At 41.5% G+C, this 13,279-nt stretch overlaps 1 protein-coding gene across 1 annotated transcript in view; it reads right to left on the bottom strand.

The window, feature by feature from the left end:
- Positions 1-13,279, bottom strand: part of med13a (mediator complex subunit 13a) — a 57,161-nt gene that overhangs the window by 37,775 nt on the left and 6,107 nt on the right. Inside the window, exons 2-3 of the mRNA XM_057053820.1 lie at positions 10,582-10,816; positions 1,134-1,302 (exon numbers count right to left, since the gene is read on the bottom strand). Coding sequence (XP_056909800.1) covers positions 1,134-1,302; positions 10,582-10,816 — 404 coding nt within the window. The remainder of the gene's footprint in view (positions 1-1,133; positions 1,303-10,581; positions 10,817-13,279) is intronic.

Below are 13,279 nucleotides of genomic sequence, written 5' to 3'. Positions count from 1 at the left end.
AACAGCCTTGCCAAGTTTTAATTAAATGTAGCCTGTTAAACAAGCCACATCAGCACCAACAGAACTGGGAGAATTAAGAAGTGAGAAAGAATTTTTGTCTATGAGGACAAGTACATTTTTAACCTGACGTTGATTTATTGGATAATATGAAGCTTCTTGGCATTAGGGACGGGCTTTTCAAGCAAAAGTACGATTTGAAAATCACAGGGGACTAATTGACCATTTTTGACTAATTGCTACACAGCGTAATAAAGGGTAGACTGTCCTCGTGCAGTGAGTGCCAGTAAAATAAAGGAATAGTTTTTCTCAGACATGATAAACTATCCCTACTCTGCATCACCAGCTGTGCGTCTGCTTCATCTGCCATTTTGGTCATGATTTTTTTTACAAAGTATCAAAACAGTGCATCAGATGCTATAATTAAGATGCAAAGTGACTTTGTCATGCTTCTGATGGTGCGAATGCAACCGGAAAACAGCGCAGTAACTAGTGTGGTCTGGGTCCTGGAAATACTCACTGTAGCAGTGGTTATGGTAGTAGAGGAAATACTAGAAGTCTAAATTCCTGTTTTTACAGACCAGCATCTCTTAAAAATTGACCCTCAATCATTTATTGCATTTAAAACTTTACTTAGTTGATTTTAATTAGGGAATTTCTCATCACCTATGGAAGTCTGATACATTTTATCTTATATTTTGAATAATGTGAAACTGTTCTTAACTATTTTGAAGCATTTAGTGCAGGTTTCAAAGGGAGACCAGATAAGTGGTGAGACTGCACATGAATACTACAGCACTATAAAATAACTCATGTTATACTTGAACGAGAAATCCCTGGAATAATGGACGCTATTTAATATTTGCCTCTTGATAAGCACAGTCACATAAAAGAGCTTTAACAGTCTAGATAATACACCAACATAAAAATGGAACATTTGCATTTTTTATAGCAGAACTTGGCCTGGGCCGCATAAGCACATGTTAAAGCTTAAACTTAGGAGACGTATCATGTCCAAAATACCATCCACGAGAAAAGAAAACATGAAAATACACATTTTCCAGGTCCAAAACCACACATGGACAGAAACCAGAGACAACATGGGTGAAAACTCAGCAGAAGCTCTGTCAACATACCTCTTGTTAATAGGCTTCTCGTCCTTCTCGTAGGGTTTCACAAACCATTTCCCAATGCGAACAAAACTGCGATTCATGAGGCAGCGTTCCAGCAAGTTATGGATGGCTTTAAACAGCAGTGTACGACATTCATAGGAAAGACCATTCTCCCAAAGCCCATCATCTTCAGCTGAAATGAAGAGAGAAACAAACAATGAGAGGTAAACAATACTGCATTTGTGTTGTGTTCTTGATGAGACAAACACAAGAGTAAAGACCTGCTTCTCACATAGTTTAAAGTGGTTACGTGACTTCTACTTGTAAATGAAATTAAATAAATTACACAACTGTACTATTAAAAAATAACACTAGGCAGGCTAATGACAATGCCATGAGACAGATGGAAAATGGCATTTAATGGGCTGAAAATGAAGTAAGAACACTGGGGCCAATCAACACCAAATCAGTGAATGAAATTTTTGGGTTAAACGTGAACTGGAGAAGCCAAGCAGAGAATCTTGGACGGTCCACACAAGGTGTTGCCATTCATTCAATATAAATACGGTACCTATTTTTCTAGTGGTTGGAGATCCACACTGTTGACAACATCATTGTTTTACATTTCCATATCTATATTCTGCCTGACATTCTTTACTGGCCTCAATGTTGCTCTAATCTCATTAAGAGCCACTGCTCACATCTTACAGCACTTAAGCTCCTTTCAGTCTAGTCTCCAGCAAACATCTCCAAGTGCTCCGTCACTACCCGAGTCCAGACTAGGGTTAGTCGATATATGTTATTTATGATAATATTGCCATTGTTCTTTTAACAATGTGCAAATTTACATGGCTTCATAAAAACAACTGAAAACACATTGAAACCAGTTTGAAACATTCACAGAACAAGAGTTACTTTGCTTATGCCTAGGGGGGTCACTAGCAGGACAACCTGGAGAATTTAATTCCAAGATGTGGGTGGTGGTTAAACAACAAGTTATAACAACTAATTTCATGAAACACCTACAGAGATTTCCCCCAGGGAGCATACGGAGTTCACTGAAATGGATAAACAAAAATCAGGCTGTACGATGCAGCTAACTTTGAAGGAGAAGAAGGAAAGGAGTGAAAAATTTCCACCTAATAGTGTGCAGGCAACAAAAATCCCAGAAAGGGTGCTGAACTTTACTGTTATGAATGTGCAACCACTGCCAGTTGTTGGGAACAAGGGATTCCAGCTGATAATTAGCCACCTGGAGCTGCAGTGTAACATGGTGAGGTGAAAATATTTGTCCGAGACGGTTCCACCTGAACTGCATGGTAAAGTTTGAAAACACATATTAGAGAAGATAAAGGATGTCGAATCTCTGAGATTCACGACAGATATCTGGGGCTCTGATGTTTTCCCCCGCTTTGCATTTAAGTTTAACTGCACATCGGCTGGATGAGAGTTATGTGCCACACAGTGCAAACCTAAATGCTGCAAATTTCCATGGCTATAGCAGCTACTCTAAAGGAAATGTTTGAAGACTCCACGTGATTCCGAGGGACAATGCCAGCCGCATGAGTAAGGCGAGTGAAAGCATGAGAGTCTGTAGTTTAGGCTGTGTTGCACATACAGTGCAACTAGTTGTCAACGAGGGTCGTGTAGAAGACAGATCATTGCAGACTTTAAGCATTCCCCACTAGCATATTCTTGGCTGCAAGATATACAGCTCGAGATGAACCCATAAACAAAACACCTGCAGCAGGATGTCAAAACCAGGCGGAATAACACCCATTATGTTTGAATGTCCGATTGAACAGAAGCGAGCACTGTCTGCTTTTACTGCTGACCATGAGCTGCCCACGACACTCATAGCAAACCAATGCAGCTTGCTGGAGAAAACAATGACTTGTCTTTAACCACTGAGGGAGTTTACAGAGAAGGTGTGTTCAGCCCCAGCCTCCACTGTTTGTGTTGTCCCCAAGTGTTACCATTCTAAAACGTCTCCGCTCGGTGGAAACATACTCTGGGGTCAAAAACATGAAAAAGATCCTCTTAAAGACTATCAACAAATGCTTTATCTCTGCAGAAAATGAACCTCTATACACACTTTCAACACTGTTGGAGTCTGTAACTGAAACCATGTTTGATTTTTTTAATTTTCTTTTTACGAGTGCAGACATTGTGTGGGAAAGACAGACTAGCTAAGGAAGTGGAGCACATGAAGATCACCACCAATGATGGAGCGCAAGCGTCGGAGCCACCAGGAAGGGCGTCCCAGGGTGGAGACAGCAGCAGCAGCTCTAAGCAGCATCAGGAGTGTCTTGAAAGATTTTAGCAAAATTCAAGAGGATCGTGAGGACAGTGCCAGGACAAATACATCTAGCTTTGCTGTTCAACTGCATAGATGTTTTACAGAGGACACAATTTCTGCCACAGATGACCCATACAAATACTGGGGCATCAACTGCCAGCGGTTTCATGGCTTTGGTGCTGCTGTCGCTCTTAAATGTCTCCATATGCCCCGCACTAGTGTCGTGTCTGTGTCTGACTTGCCTCAGCACAGCAAAAACATTCTCTCTCTCTCAAAATCTTACTGGAGTGGCATCTATCCATGGGCCTTCTGCACCTTCTGGTGGTGAAAAGACTCAACAAGTTGCCACTACTTTGATTTGATTTATTTTTTCCTAGCTAGAGAAAGTTCTGGTTTATTCAGATGATTTTCATTACGCTACACGAAACAGAAAAAAATTAGTGATTTACCCAACAGAAAAATGCCTTATGACTAAAAAGCAACAGATGGTGAAGTGTAACACATGTCAATTTGGTCAAATTTGCAAACACAGCAAATAAAAATAGCAAAAATAAATAAATCTACAGGGGAAAATTCAAAACTATAATAACTAGCTGATGATAACATAACTCATAATAAATTATTTTGTTTTTCCATCTCTTTATTAGATGTTTTCCAGAGAGGAGAAGGTGGAATCCTAAAGTAGAGAGAGCCATTGGTGTTTGCAAGGTTGCTGGAGCTTTGTCCAACAGCTGGACGAGAAGAGAGCACCTTGTGGGGTTCAAGAGCAGTTCAAGCTTCCACAGCAAAAAAACAATCACAGAAATGCCAACAAAATGGGGACAAGACGTTGCATGATAGAGCCATTTATTGAGCAAGAGAAGGCCATTCATCGTATGCTGGGTGAAGACAAAAACCGCAGGCATCTTTTCCCAACATCGCAGGATGTTGGCATGCTGGAATTGGTAAGCAAAGTGCTTGACTCTCTGCTAAGAGTTCACAGATGCTCTTTCAGGTAAGCAACTTGGAACAGTCTCCTGCCTAAACCTGCTCTGGCATTGTTCCACACGAAGGTCCTGGCAGTGAAGCCTGGTGACACAGACCTAACTAAAAAACAACAACAAAGAAACCATTCTGCAGTAACTGAGCAACAACCAGATTAAAGCAGTAATGTCAACAATTAACATTGAACTAATGAGTAACTAATGAGGTTCCTCCACTGCTGCAGATCAGAGTACAGCTACAGAAGATGGGGCAAGGGGGCAATGATGCCATCAGGGAGGTGGCCAAAAAGGCAAACAGGTCTTTTAGGAGATACTTAAATGCATGTAATCAGAGGAGGGGAATCGCTGTCCACTGCCATTAAAAAGGACCTAAAGAGGTCCCGGATAATACCTAAGGTGGAAGGCATGAATCCACTTGAATGGGGAAATTTACACGAGGTAAATTGCTTTAAAATATATATGCACCATGTCACATGTAGGTCGTAGTCCTTCAAAATAGGCATTCAGCAATGGGGGGGAACGCTGTTCTGTGCCACCGGGCCGCGATCAAGCCTGACGCTGTGGACAGAATGGTGCTCTTGGTTCACAATTTGAAGTGACTGACCTGTACATTTGAAAAATAGTCAAAAATGTTCCCTTCACAACATTGTGCCCATTAATATTATCTATGAGAAGCAGATAATGAATTTTCCTGTTAAAAACTCCTATGTAAAATTATATTGTCTAATTATTATCAAAATCAAAATATTAAGACATTATTTTTTGTCCAAATTGCCCACCGGTAATCCAGACGAAGCACATATCCACTGAAAAACAGCCTCTCTGTGACACAAGCAAGCATGGAGGAGCTATAATTATCAAAATAGTAAAAAATTATTAAGTGACAATTCCATTAATGGTGAGTATTAATGATTGATACTCTCTAAAACCTCCCCAATAGCTCTTTCCCATATCAAGCCCCTCTATTTCCCACTTTTCCTTATTCTCTCCTCTGAATGTCTCTAAAACAAATGTATGGTCAATGTGAGGATTCCCCTCATTCATCATGATGATCTCCGCAGCATTCAACCTTGAAAACTCACTTTATTTCATCAACTGAAATAAGGTGATCCTTGTGCATTAGCCAAGAAATGGCCATGAAGCATAAAGAGAAATAACCTCTTGGAACACAGAAAGGTCTTTGTTTTGGACATTTTTGATCTGGACCCTGAGATAAATGTCTAAAAAACCCAATAAATTCTGATATAAGCTCAAGAATTATCTGTTAAATACAAGACGTGTACACATTTCATAGTGGACAATATTTACCATCCAGTGCTATAAATGTGTATACTAATTTTCAGTTGATGCCCATTGTTCACATTTAGCAGGGTAGTTTTCTAATTTCATATTAAAATTATAGACACTCTGTACAAACATAAAAGGGCGCATCACAGTTGTGAAGTCAGTGAAGGCCAAATGCCGAGCAGCTTCATTTGAACGAAGAATTATGAGCATAACTAGTTGGCTGGGACACTTTCATGCCTCTGCCTCGACTGCAGCCGGTCCAAATGAGCTGACCTTTAAATGAGCTATAAAAGGGTGCAGAGGAGCTTAATGACGAACACACATTTACACTTCGGGAACAAACACTTTTTGAAAATAAAAGCCAAACAATAGCAAATTATTCCTTCTTGTTTGGTCTATTAAAAACTTGCGGAATTTATTGAAGGCTCTCACAAAGTTACTCCTTTGTGTGTGTGTGTGTGTGTGTGTGTGTGTGTGTGTGTGTGTGTGTGTGTGTGTGTGTGTGTGTGTGTGTGTGTACAATTAAAAAAAGCATGCAGTCATTAAAAACAAGATTAAGATCTTTGATCCAATGTGCTGAGGGGAACTCTAGGCACAGTCAAAGGTTTTCTCAGCTCTTCCACTTCCTTTTCCTTATCTGCAAGGAAAGCAAGCGATACCATGCTGCTATGAAAAGTCTCCATTACTAATTAATGAATATTTCTTAAGTAGGGGATGAAAAATGGAGATGTAGAGAGTGAAAGAACTGTGACTGCACTATGGGCCAGCACGTCACGCATGACCAAATCCCAGTCCTCGGTGGATATCCATCAGAGAGGGCACAGCAGAAGGAAGAGGAAAGAGTAGGGTGGCTCACAGGCTGGAGATTAATCCTGAAAAATTGATCCTCAAATAGAAAAGGCATATACCTCTTTTACAATTACGTCTTTAGAATGTGACTGCTTTATCTATTCATCATGGGGAAAAAAGGACCATGCGCACAGAAAGGTCAAATCAAAGCTATGGTTTATATGTAGCAAAGACTCGTAATCATCAGTAGCCCATATGTATACATTTTGGGCACCGGATATTTTGTCCTTATGACTCTATACACCTTAATTTCCACTGAAAATCATTGCCTTTTCAATTAAATAGCATTCTGCTGAGGGACAGAGTAAACTGTAAACTGACTTAAGAATTATTCTTATATTTTTGCCAGCAGTTACATCAATAACCTGCACTGAGACAGAAGCCGGAGGAACTGTGTTTACAGACCCTACACTGCTGCTCATGAGACTAGGCACCAGCTCACGGATAAAAACCTAGAGACACCAGAATAGCATAACCAATAAGACTTGGTTTTGTAGAGATGTGAATCCCAGATCCCAAGGGAAGTTGGAGTCATTGAGACCAAGTTTTGCATGTCCTTCCATAGTTGACAAGGCTCTTTGGAGTTTTGGCTGTAAGGTCTCCGGTGCCAGTCGTGGTGGTAATTACCAAACTTGTTGGTGAACATCGGAAGCAATGGATGCCAAGCTAACAGAGTCCTATCAGTCGGATCGGGGGACTCGGCACGAATAGTGTGTGGCAGGTGAGGCCATCACAGAAGCCAAAATTCAGGTTTTAGAGAAGTCTCTAAAGCAGAGGAGGAAAAATTGGGATGGTAGAGGGTGAAAGGACTGCAACTACACAATGAGCTAGCACGATGTGCCTCACCAAATCCAAGTGCTCAGTGACCATCCATCAGAGAGGGCAGAGCAGAAGGAAGAGAATAAAGAGTAGGATTGCTCACAGGCTAGAGATTAACAGTGGAAAATTGATCTTCAAGTAGAAAAGGAAGATACCTTTTTCACAATTATGTCCCAAGAGTGTTACTGGTTTATCAATCCATCGTGCTCTGTGTTGCATACTGAATTTTACAATCATATTTTAAGGGGAAAAAAGAACATGAGCACCGAAAGGTCAAACAAAAGGTATGGTTTAAACATAGAAATGACTACGGCCATGGTTGAGGACTACTTGGTCTTGAAGAAATTCTGGCAAACCGTGTGGTTAGAGGGAGAAGCAGTACCCCACCAACACTGTTTACAATGGAAGTGGGGAGCTGCTGCCATATCCCACTGACGCACCTTCCATAGAGGAGGCAGAGGCGGAGGAGTCCGAGGTTGATTTATCCATCGCATAAGCTGAAGTCACTGACGTAGTTGGGAAGCTACACAATGAAAAGGCACTGGGGAAGGATGAGATCAAGACAGAGGACCTCAAGTCTCTGAGTGTTTTGGCGCCGTCCTGGCTGACACACCTCTGCAGCATTGCACGGCAGTTGGGGATAGTGCGTCGGGATTGGCAGACCAGCATGGTGCTCACTCTATTCAAAATGTTGGACAGAAGGGCGTATTCAAACTATCGGGAGATCACACTTGTGAGCGTTCCAGGGTACTGGAGAGGAGAATTCGAGCAATGGTTGCACCTCTGAGGAACAATACAGTTTTCATCCTGGTTAAGGAACAATGGACCAGCTCAACACCCTGTCTAGAGCTGTCCATTTTTGTTGACGAGTGAGGGAATGATGCAGGGAGAGACTGGCAGGCCGATAGGTGCAGCCGCCGCAGTAGTGTGGTCATTGTATTGGTTTGTCATGGTAAAGAAAGAGCGGATCCCAAAGGTGAAGCTCTCGATTCACCGGTCAATCCACGTTCCTACCCTCACCTAAGGCCAGGAACTTTGCGATGTGACTGAAAGATCAAAGTGCTGGATACAGGTGAAAGAAAAGAGTTTCCTGGAGGTGGGGGCATCGATACACCCTGGGAGGTGTTTCAAGCACATCCCACTGGGAGGAGAAACTGGGGAAGATCCAGGACAAGCTGGAATCCTCCAGGTCACTCAAGTGGTCTGGAAGCACATTGGAATCCTCTCTGAAGACCAGGATGAAGTGTCTGGGGAGAGGGAAATGTGGGCATCCCTGCTGAGACTGCTGCCTCGTGACCCGGTACCAGATAAGTGGTAAACCTTTTCCAATATGCGCAGTTGACTTCCTGTATGTAGCATGTGTTCTTGTAGGGAGACATTCAACACAATAATTTCCTATACACTCTGCATAAACCACTCAATGATCACCAACTATGCACAGCACATGATTAATCCCCTTTAAATTTTCACCAAAAACTAATAATTCAGCCATTTAAATGCATCAAACAAAATACTCCCTTTGGCTATTATGCACTGGTGCTATTAGCATGGTAAATAAGGCAGAATGGGTTTGTTTTTTGTTATAGTAAGCAAGGTAGTGACAAGAGTGTGGATATATTTCCTCCAATAAAGATCTTGTAGACATTAAAGGATCCTAAGTTGTCTGCTGTTGCTTACACTCATTCCTCTAACTCACTGCTTCTCTTCTGCCCTCCCTAGGGAAAAGGGATTACTGCCACACCGGTTCACAGAAATGCCACTTACTCCAAAGGACTTTCACAGGCTGTTAATTGAATGAGGACTGGGGGTGGAGGGTAATGAACCTGGGCTATTTGGGGTTGCAGGAATTATTTTATGTTTACCAGTACTTTTAAAATAACACTGAAGACTAAAAACTGACTGAGAACGCCAGAATAATACAAGCATCCCAAGATGTGAAAGGACATATGGCAACAAATCCATCAGACTAGATTGGGAAAGAAGATCCCAGTTGTGGGACTCCAATGGAATACATTGCTTGAAAAGTTGATGTTAAACCTGCTATCACAAGCTAGGGAATGTACACTCAACCCATCGAAGGTGGAGAAACTAAGAAAATCTCTGTAACCATCAATCTTTGAAGCCGGGTTGGTCAAACCTTGTACATTAAACAGATTTAAATACCGTATCTTATTCAGTGCCCACTCTGGTAGATGAAAAAAGAAAAGACCAGATGGCATTTCAGCATTTCCTTTTTAAATGGTTGGAAGGTTGCCAGATTTTAAAATGCAAGAACACATAAGTAACCTAATATAGACCTAAACATAGATCCATACATCAACTAAAATGAGGCACTCTATTAGATGGCTGGGGCCAGATGCCTCGTGTATTAATACAAACCCCAATAATTTCCCCACTGTAGCCTTTAGGTCTGATTTTTGGGTCCACTTCAGTAATAATGTCCCATAATAAAAGACGATCACCCATAGGCCACACTCTGCTCAGACTAATCTAGATGGCAGAATGCATGAATATATATGTTGCCCTAAAATGAGGTGCAGCTACCCCAGCATGCAGTGCCACACAAGCATAGACTGTGCTAGGTTCTCTTATCCTCTGGGATATATCTCAAATACATCTACGAAAATGACAGATGTCTCCATACAGTGACTGACAAAATCAGTAAGACAGTTAACAGGGGCATTTGGCATCAGGCAGCAGAGATGTTAGAATTTTATAGTGACTCATAATTACAAGGTATCTCCCTGATGTCCACTTATCAGTCAAAGAGTTAAACACATTTAATATCAGACAGCATGTTTGCATGTTGTTACAGTGCTTCTTTTACAAAAGCTGAAAGCATAATTAAATTCAAGATGCACTTTACATAACCTTGAATAATACATCTAAAGGAGCAATTGCTAAACTGAGAGGAGGAGGCTTTTCTCTTCAATGAAGTATTTCTCCATCAGGGTTAAGACTATGAATAAAAGCCTGTTGTGTCTTTAATCATCCAAATCACAAACCACCTAAAAATACCAACTTGGCAGGATATCCAGCTATTTTTGAACTGCAGGATTCCTCAAGTGTTCCCTGACAACACTGTCGGTTTAGAGACCGTCATGCATTTTCACTAAAAATCTGTCAAAGAATTCTGAGATGCAAAAAAAGCATTACATAATAGGTACCAACTGAACCTAAAAACAGGGATATGATGAATACAAGCACATACATATGTGCGCAAGCTGCTTCTTACCTGCAAGCTCATGGTGGATGAGATCAGCAAAGTTTGGGTCATCCCCCCACCAGAACATCCAAAGTTCCCGCCGCCCTTGCCGCTGACTACGCCGCCAAACGCATAGCACATCCGCCTTCAGGCAGCGGCTGAAGCTGCACAGGATGGGGTCCTCTTCTGTCACCGGGAATAGCATTGGTGCGGAAGTGGGTCCCTGCCACACAAACCTCTTCCATTTGATCCCTGTCAGATCAGCCTGCAACACAGAAGAGAAAAGATGGGAACGGATCAACAGAGTGCAGAGTTGTTGCTTTAAGATCCACTCAGCACCTTCAAGGGAACATGCTAATCATGTTTTTGGAAGCAGACCACCCTCAAACCAGGTATACAAGATGGTATTGTTGAAAGCACAGATGATGGGAGAGCAGAGAAATTTTGAGACGAACCAAAACAAAACTGTCCAGAAAGTTAAAACAGATCTTTATTCTACAGATAACAGAATCACCACAACATGTTCCCCCCAGTAGGAAACAGGGCATATGTTGTCTCACTAACTTAATCCTTAATGTTGATTAGAAGGGGTTGTGTGGCTTATCAGCATTGTCTGGCTTTTACAAAGACAACAAAACACAGGAAAAATTCCACTAGCAATAAATCACTGATGGTTATTTCTTATAGAAGAAATATTACACTTATAGCACTGGTTCTGTATTGATGCCTACATAAACATAAATTCATGCAAAATTTATGTTTGTTTTCTTATAGAAATTATACTGTGTGGAAATATTGAGGTTTCATTTCCATGCTATCTACATCCATTACATTCAGGCTGAGAGAACGAGCACAAGCAGAATACTTTATTTTAACTCAGGCCAGTGGTACATCTGGGCTGTTTGTTGGAATGTTTGTGGAATGCTGGGGTAGGGGTGACAGTACTTGTGTGGTGTTAAAATCCACAATAAAAATAAAATATCAGACGCAGAGGGAAAACATAATTGCAATCCTAACGCACAAGCATTGTATGCACTGATACATATTGTTTCAGTGTATCTGATGCAACGTTGCATCAGATACACTGCTTGGCCAAAGAAGTCCCAACCTGGATTTAACAACGCAAATAGGCAAGACCCTCCTACTGGATAATTAACTGCATTAGCAATTGTCTGTCAGCTATCCAGAAGTTATATTACCCCCAACTGATGCAATGATTAGCTCCTAATTAAGCAATCATGCCAAAGACAAATTCTTTGGTCATGGAAAAGATGTTATTCTGAGAATAGCCAAATCTTTGGCATATGTCAAGCAGAGAAAACACCTAAGGACATTGCAGAAACTGCCCAACACATTTTTAAAAAGTGGAAGGACAAGTGGGAATCATTGTCTTTGAGGAAGAAATGTGGTCAAAACGAAATCCTGAATGACCAATATCGGCAATCCCAAAAAAAATTTGGTGAAAACAAATCATAGAAAAACAATAGAGAGTAGAACTCGGGGCTAAGTTTAATAGTGAGAATAAGAGGATTTCTGAGGAAAAATGTGAAGGAAACTCAAGGGCTATTGACCAAACAGCTACATAGCTTCAAGAAACCACTAATCAGTGATGCTACTCAGGGGGAAAAGGGCCTTAGTTTGCTAGGAAATTACAAAGATTGAACTTTGGAGCAACTTTGGAAGAAGATCATGTGGGCTGATGAGTCCAGATTTATCCTCTTCCAGAGTGACGGGTTCAGTAGGCAAGATGAGAGGCAGATGAATTGATGCACCCATCATGGCATTTACTCCGCTCTGCTCCTGTCCTCTCCTCCTCCTTCTCCCTCTTCTCTCCTCTCCTCCTCCCTCTCCTCCTCCCTCTCCTTCTCCTCTCCCTCTCCTCTCTCTTTACCCAGCCAGCCATCAGCAGGAGGGTCCCCTTACATGAGCCTGGTCCTGCTCAAGGTTTCTTCCTGTTAAAGGGGAGTTTTTCCTTGTCACTGTTGCTTGTCTGGGGTTAGGCCCTGGGATTCTGGAAAGCACCTTGAAACAATTTTGATTGTAAAAGACGCTATATAAATAAAGATTGATTTGATTTGATGGCTAGTGCCTACTGGACAAGCCTGTGGGGAACAGTGCTCTGATCTGTGGTTGCTGCAGTTGATCCGGCCCAGGTTCAGCACTATTGTGTGCCCAAAAAGTGATGGCTGATTACCCTAATATACTGAATGACCAGGTTATTCCATCCATGGATTTTTTGTCTTCCCTGATGGCACACATATTCCCAGATGACAATGCCAGGATTCATTGGGCTCAAATTCTAACCTGTGACCCTTTTTTTGGGCCAGGCAGCATATATTGATATATTTATGTTTCATATTACTAGTACCAATAACAACCTATCTGTATGGCGTGAAGTGAGGGTATCAATTATAAAACAGAAAGGTGAATTCACACCTTACAATCTTATTGGTGTTTAGCCATGGCCTAGTGAGCATACATGACACTTGGACCTGATATTACGCTGCATCCGAGCAAAGACAACAAACTCCTAACTTAAGTATTAAGCTAACTTAACCTGATAGTCTTAACAACCAGAGAGAAATTAGAAATAAAGTACTTTGTAGATTGGTGGATAACAGCGTGTCGATGGACATTAAGATGATGTCTAAACAAAACTTTGACGAAATTCTTAGAGATGGTCCGCTCAGGAACCTCCTCAAACAAGCTAAGGGGGGGTTCCTTCCCT

Source organism: Takifugu flavidus, chromosome 14 (assembly GCF_003711565.1).
Source record: "Takifugu flavidus isolate HTHZ2018 chromosome 14, ASM371156v2, whole genome shotgun sequence".
NCBI lineage: Eukaryota > Metazoa > Chordata > Actinopteri > Tetraodontiformes > Tetraodontidae > Takifugu > Takifugu flavidus.
The sequence above is the reverse complement of the archived record's forward strand: the minus strand, read 5'-3'. Positions and strand labels throughout refer to the sequence as shown.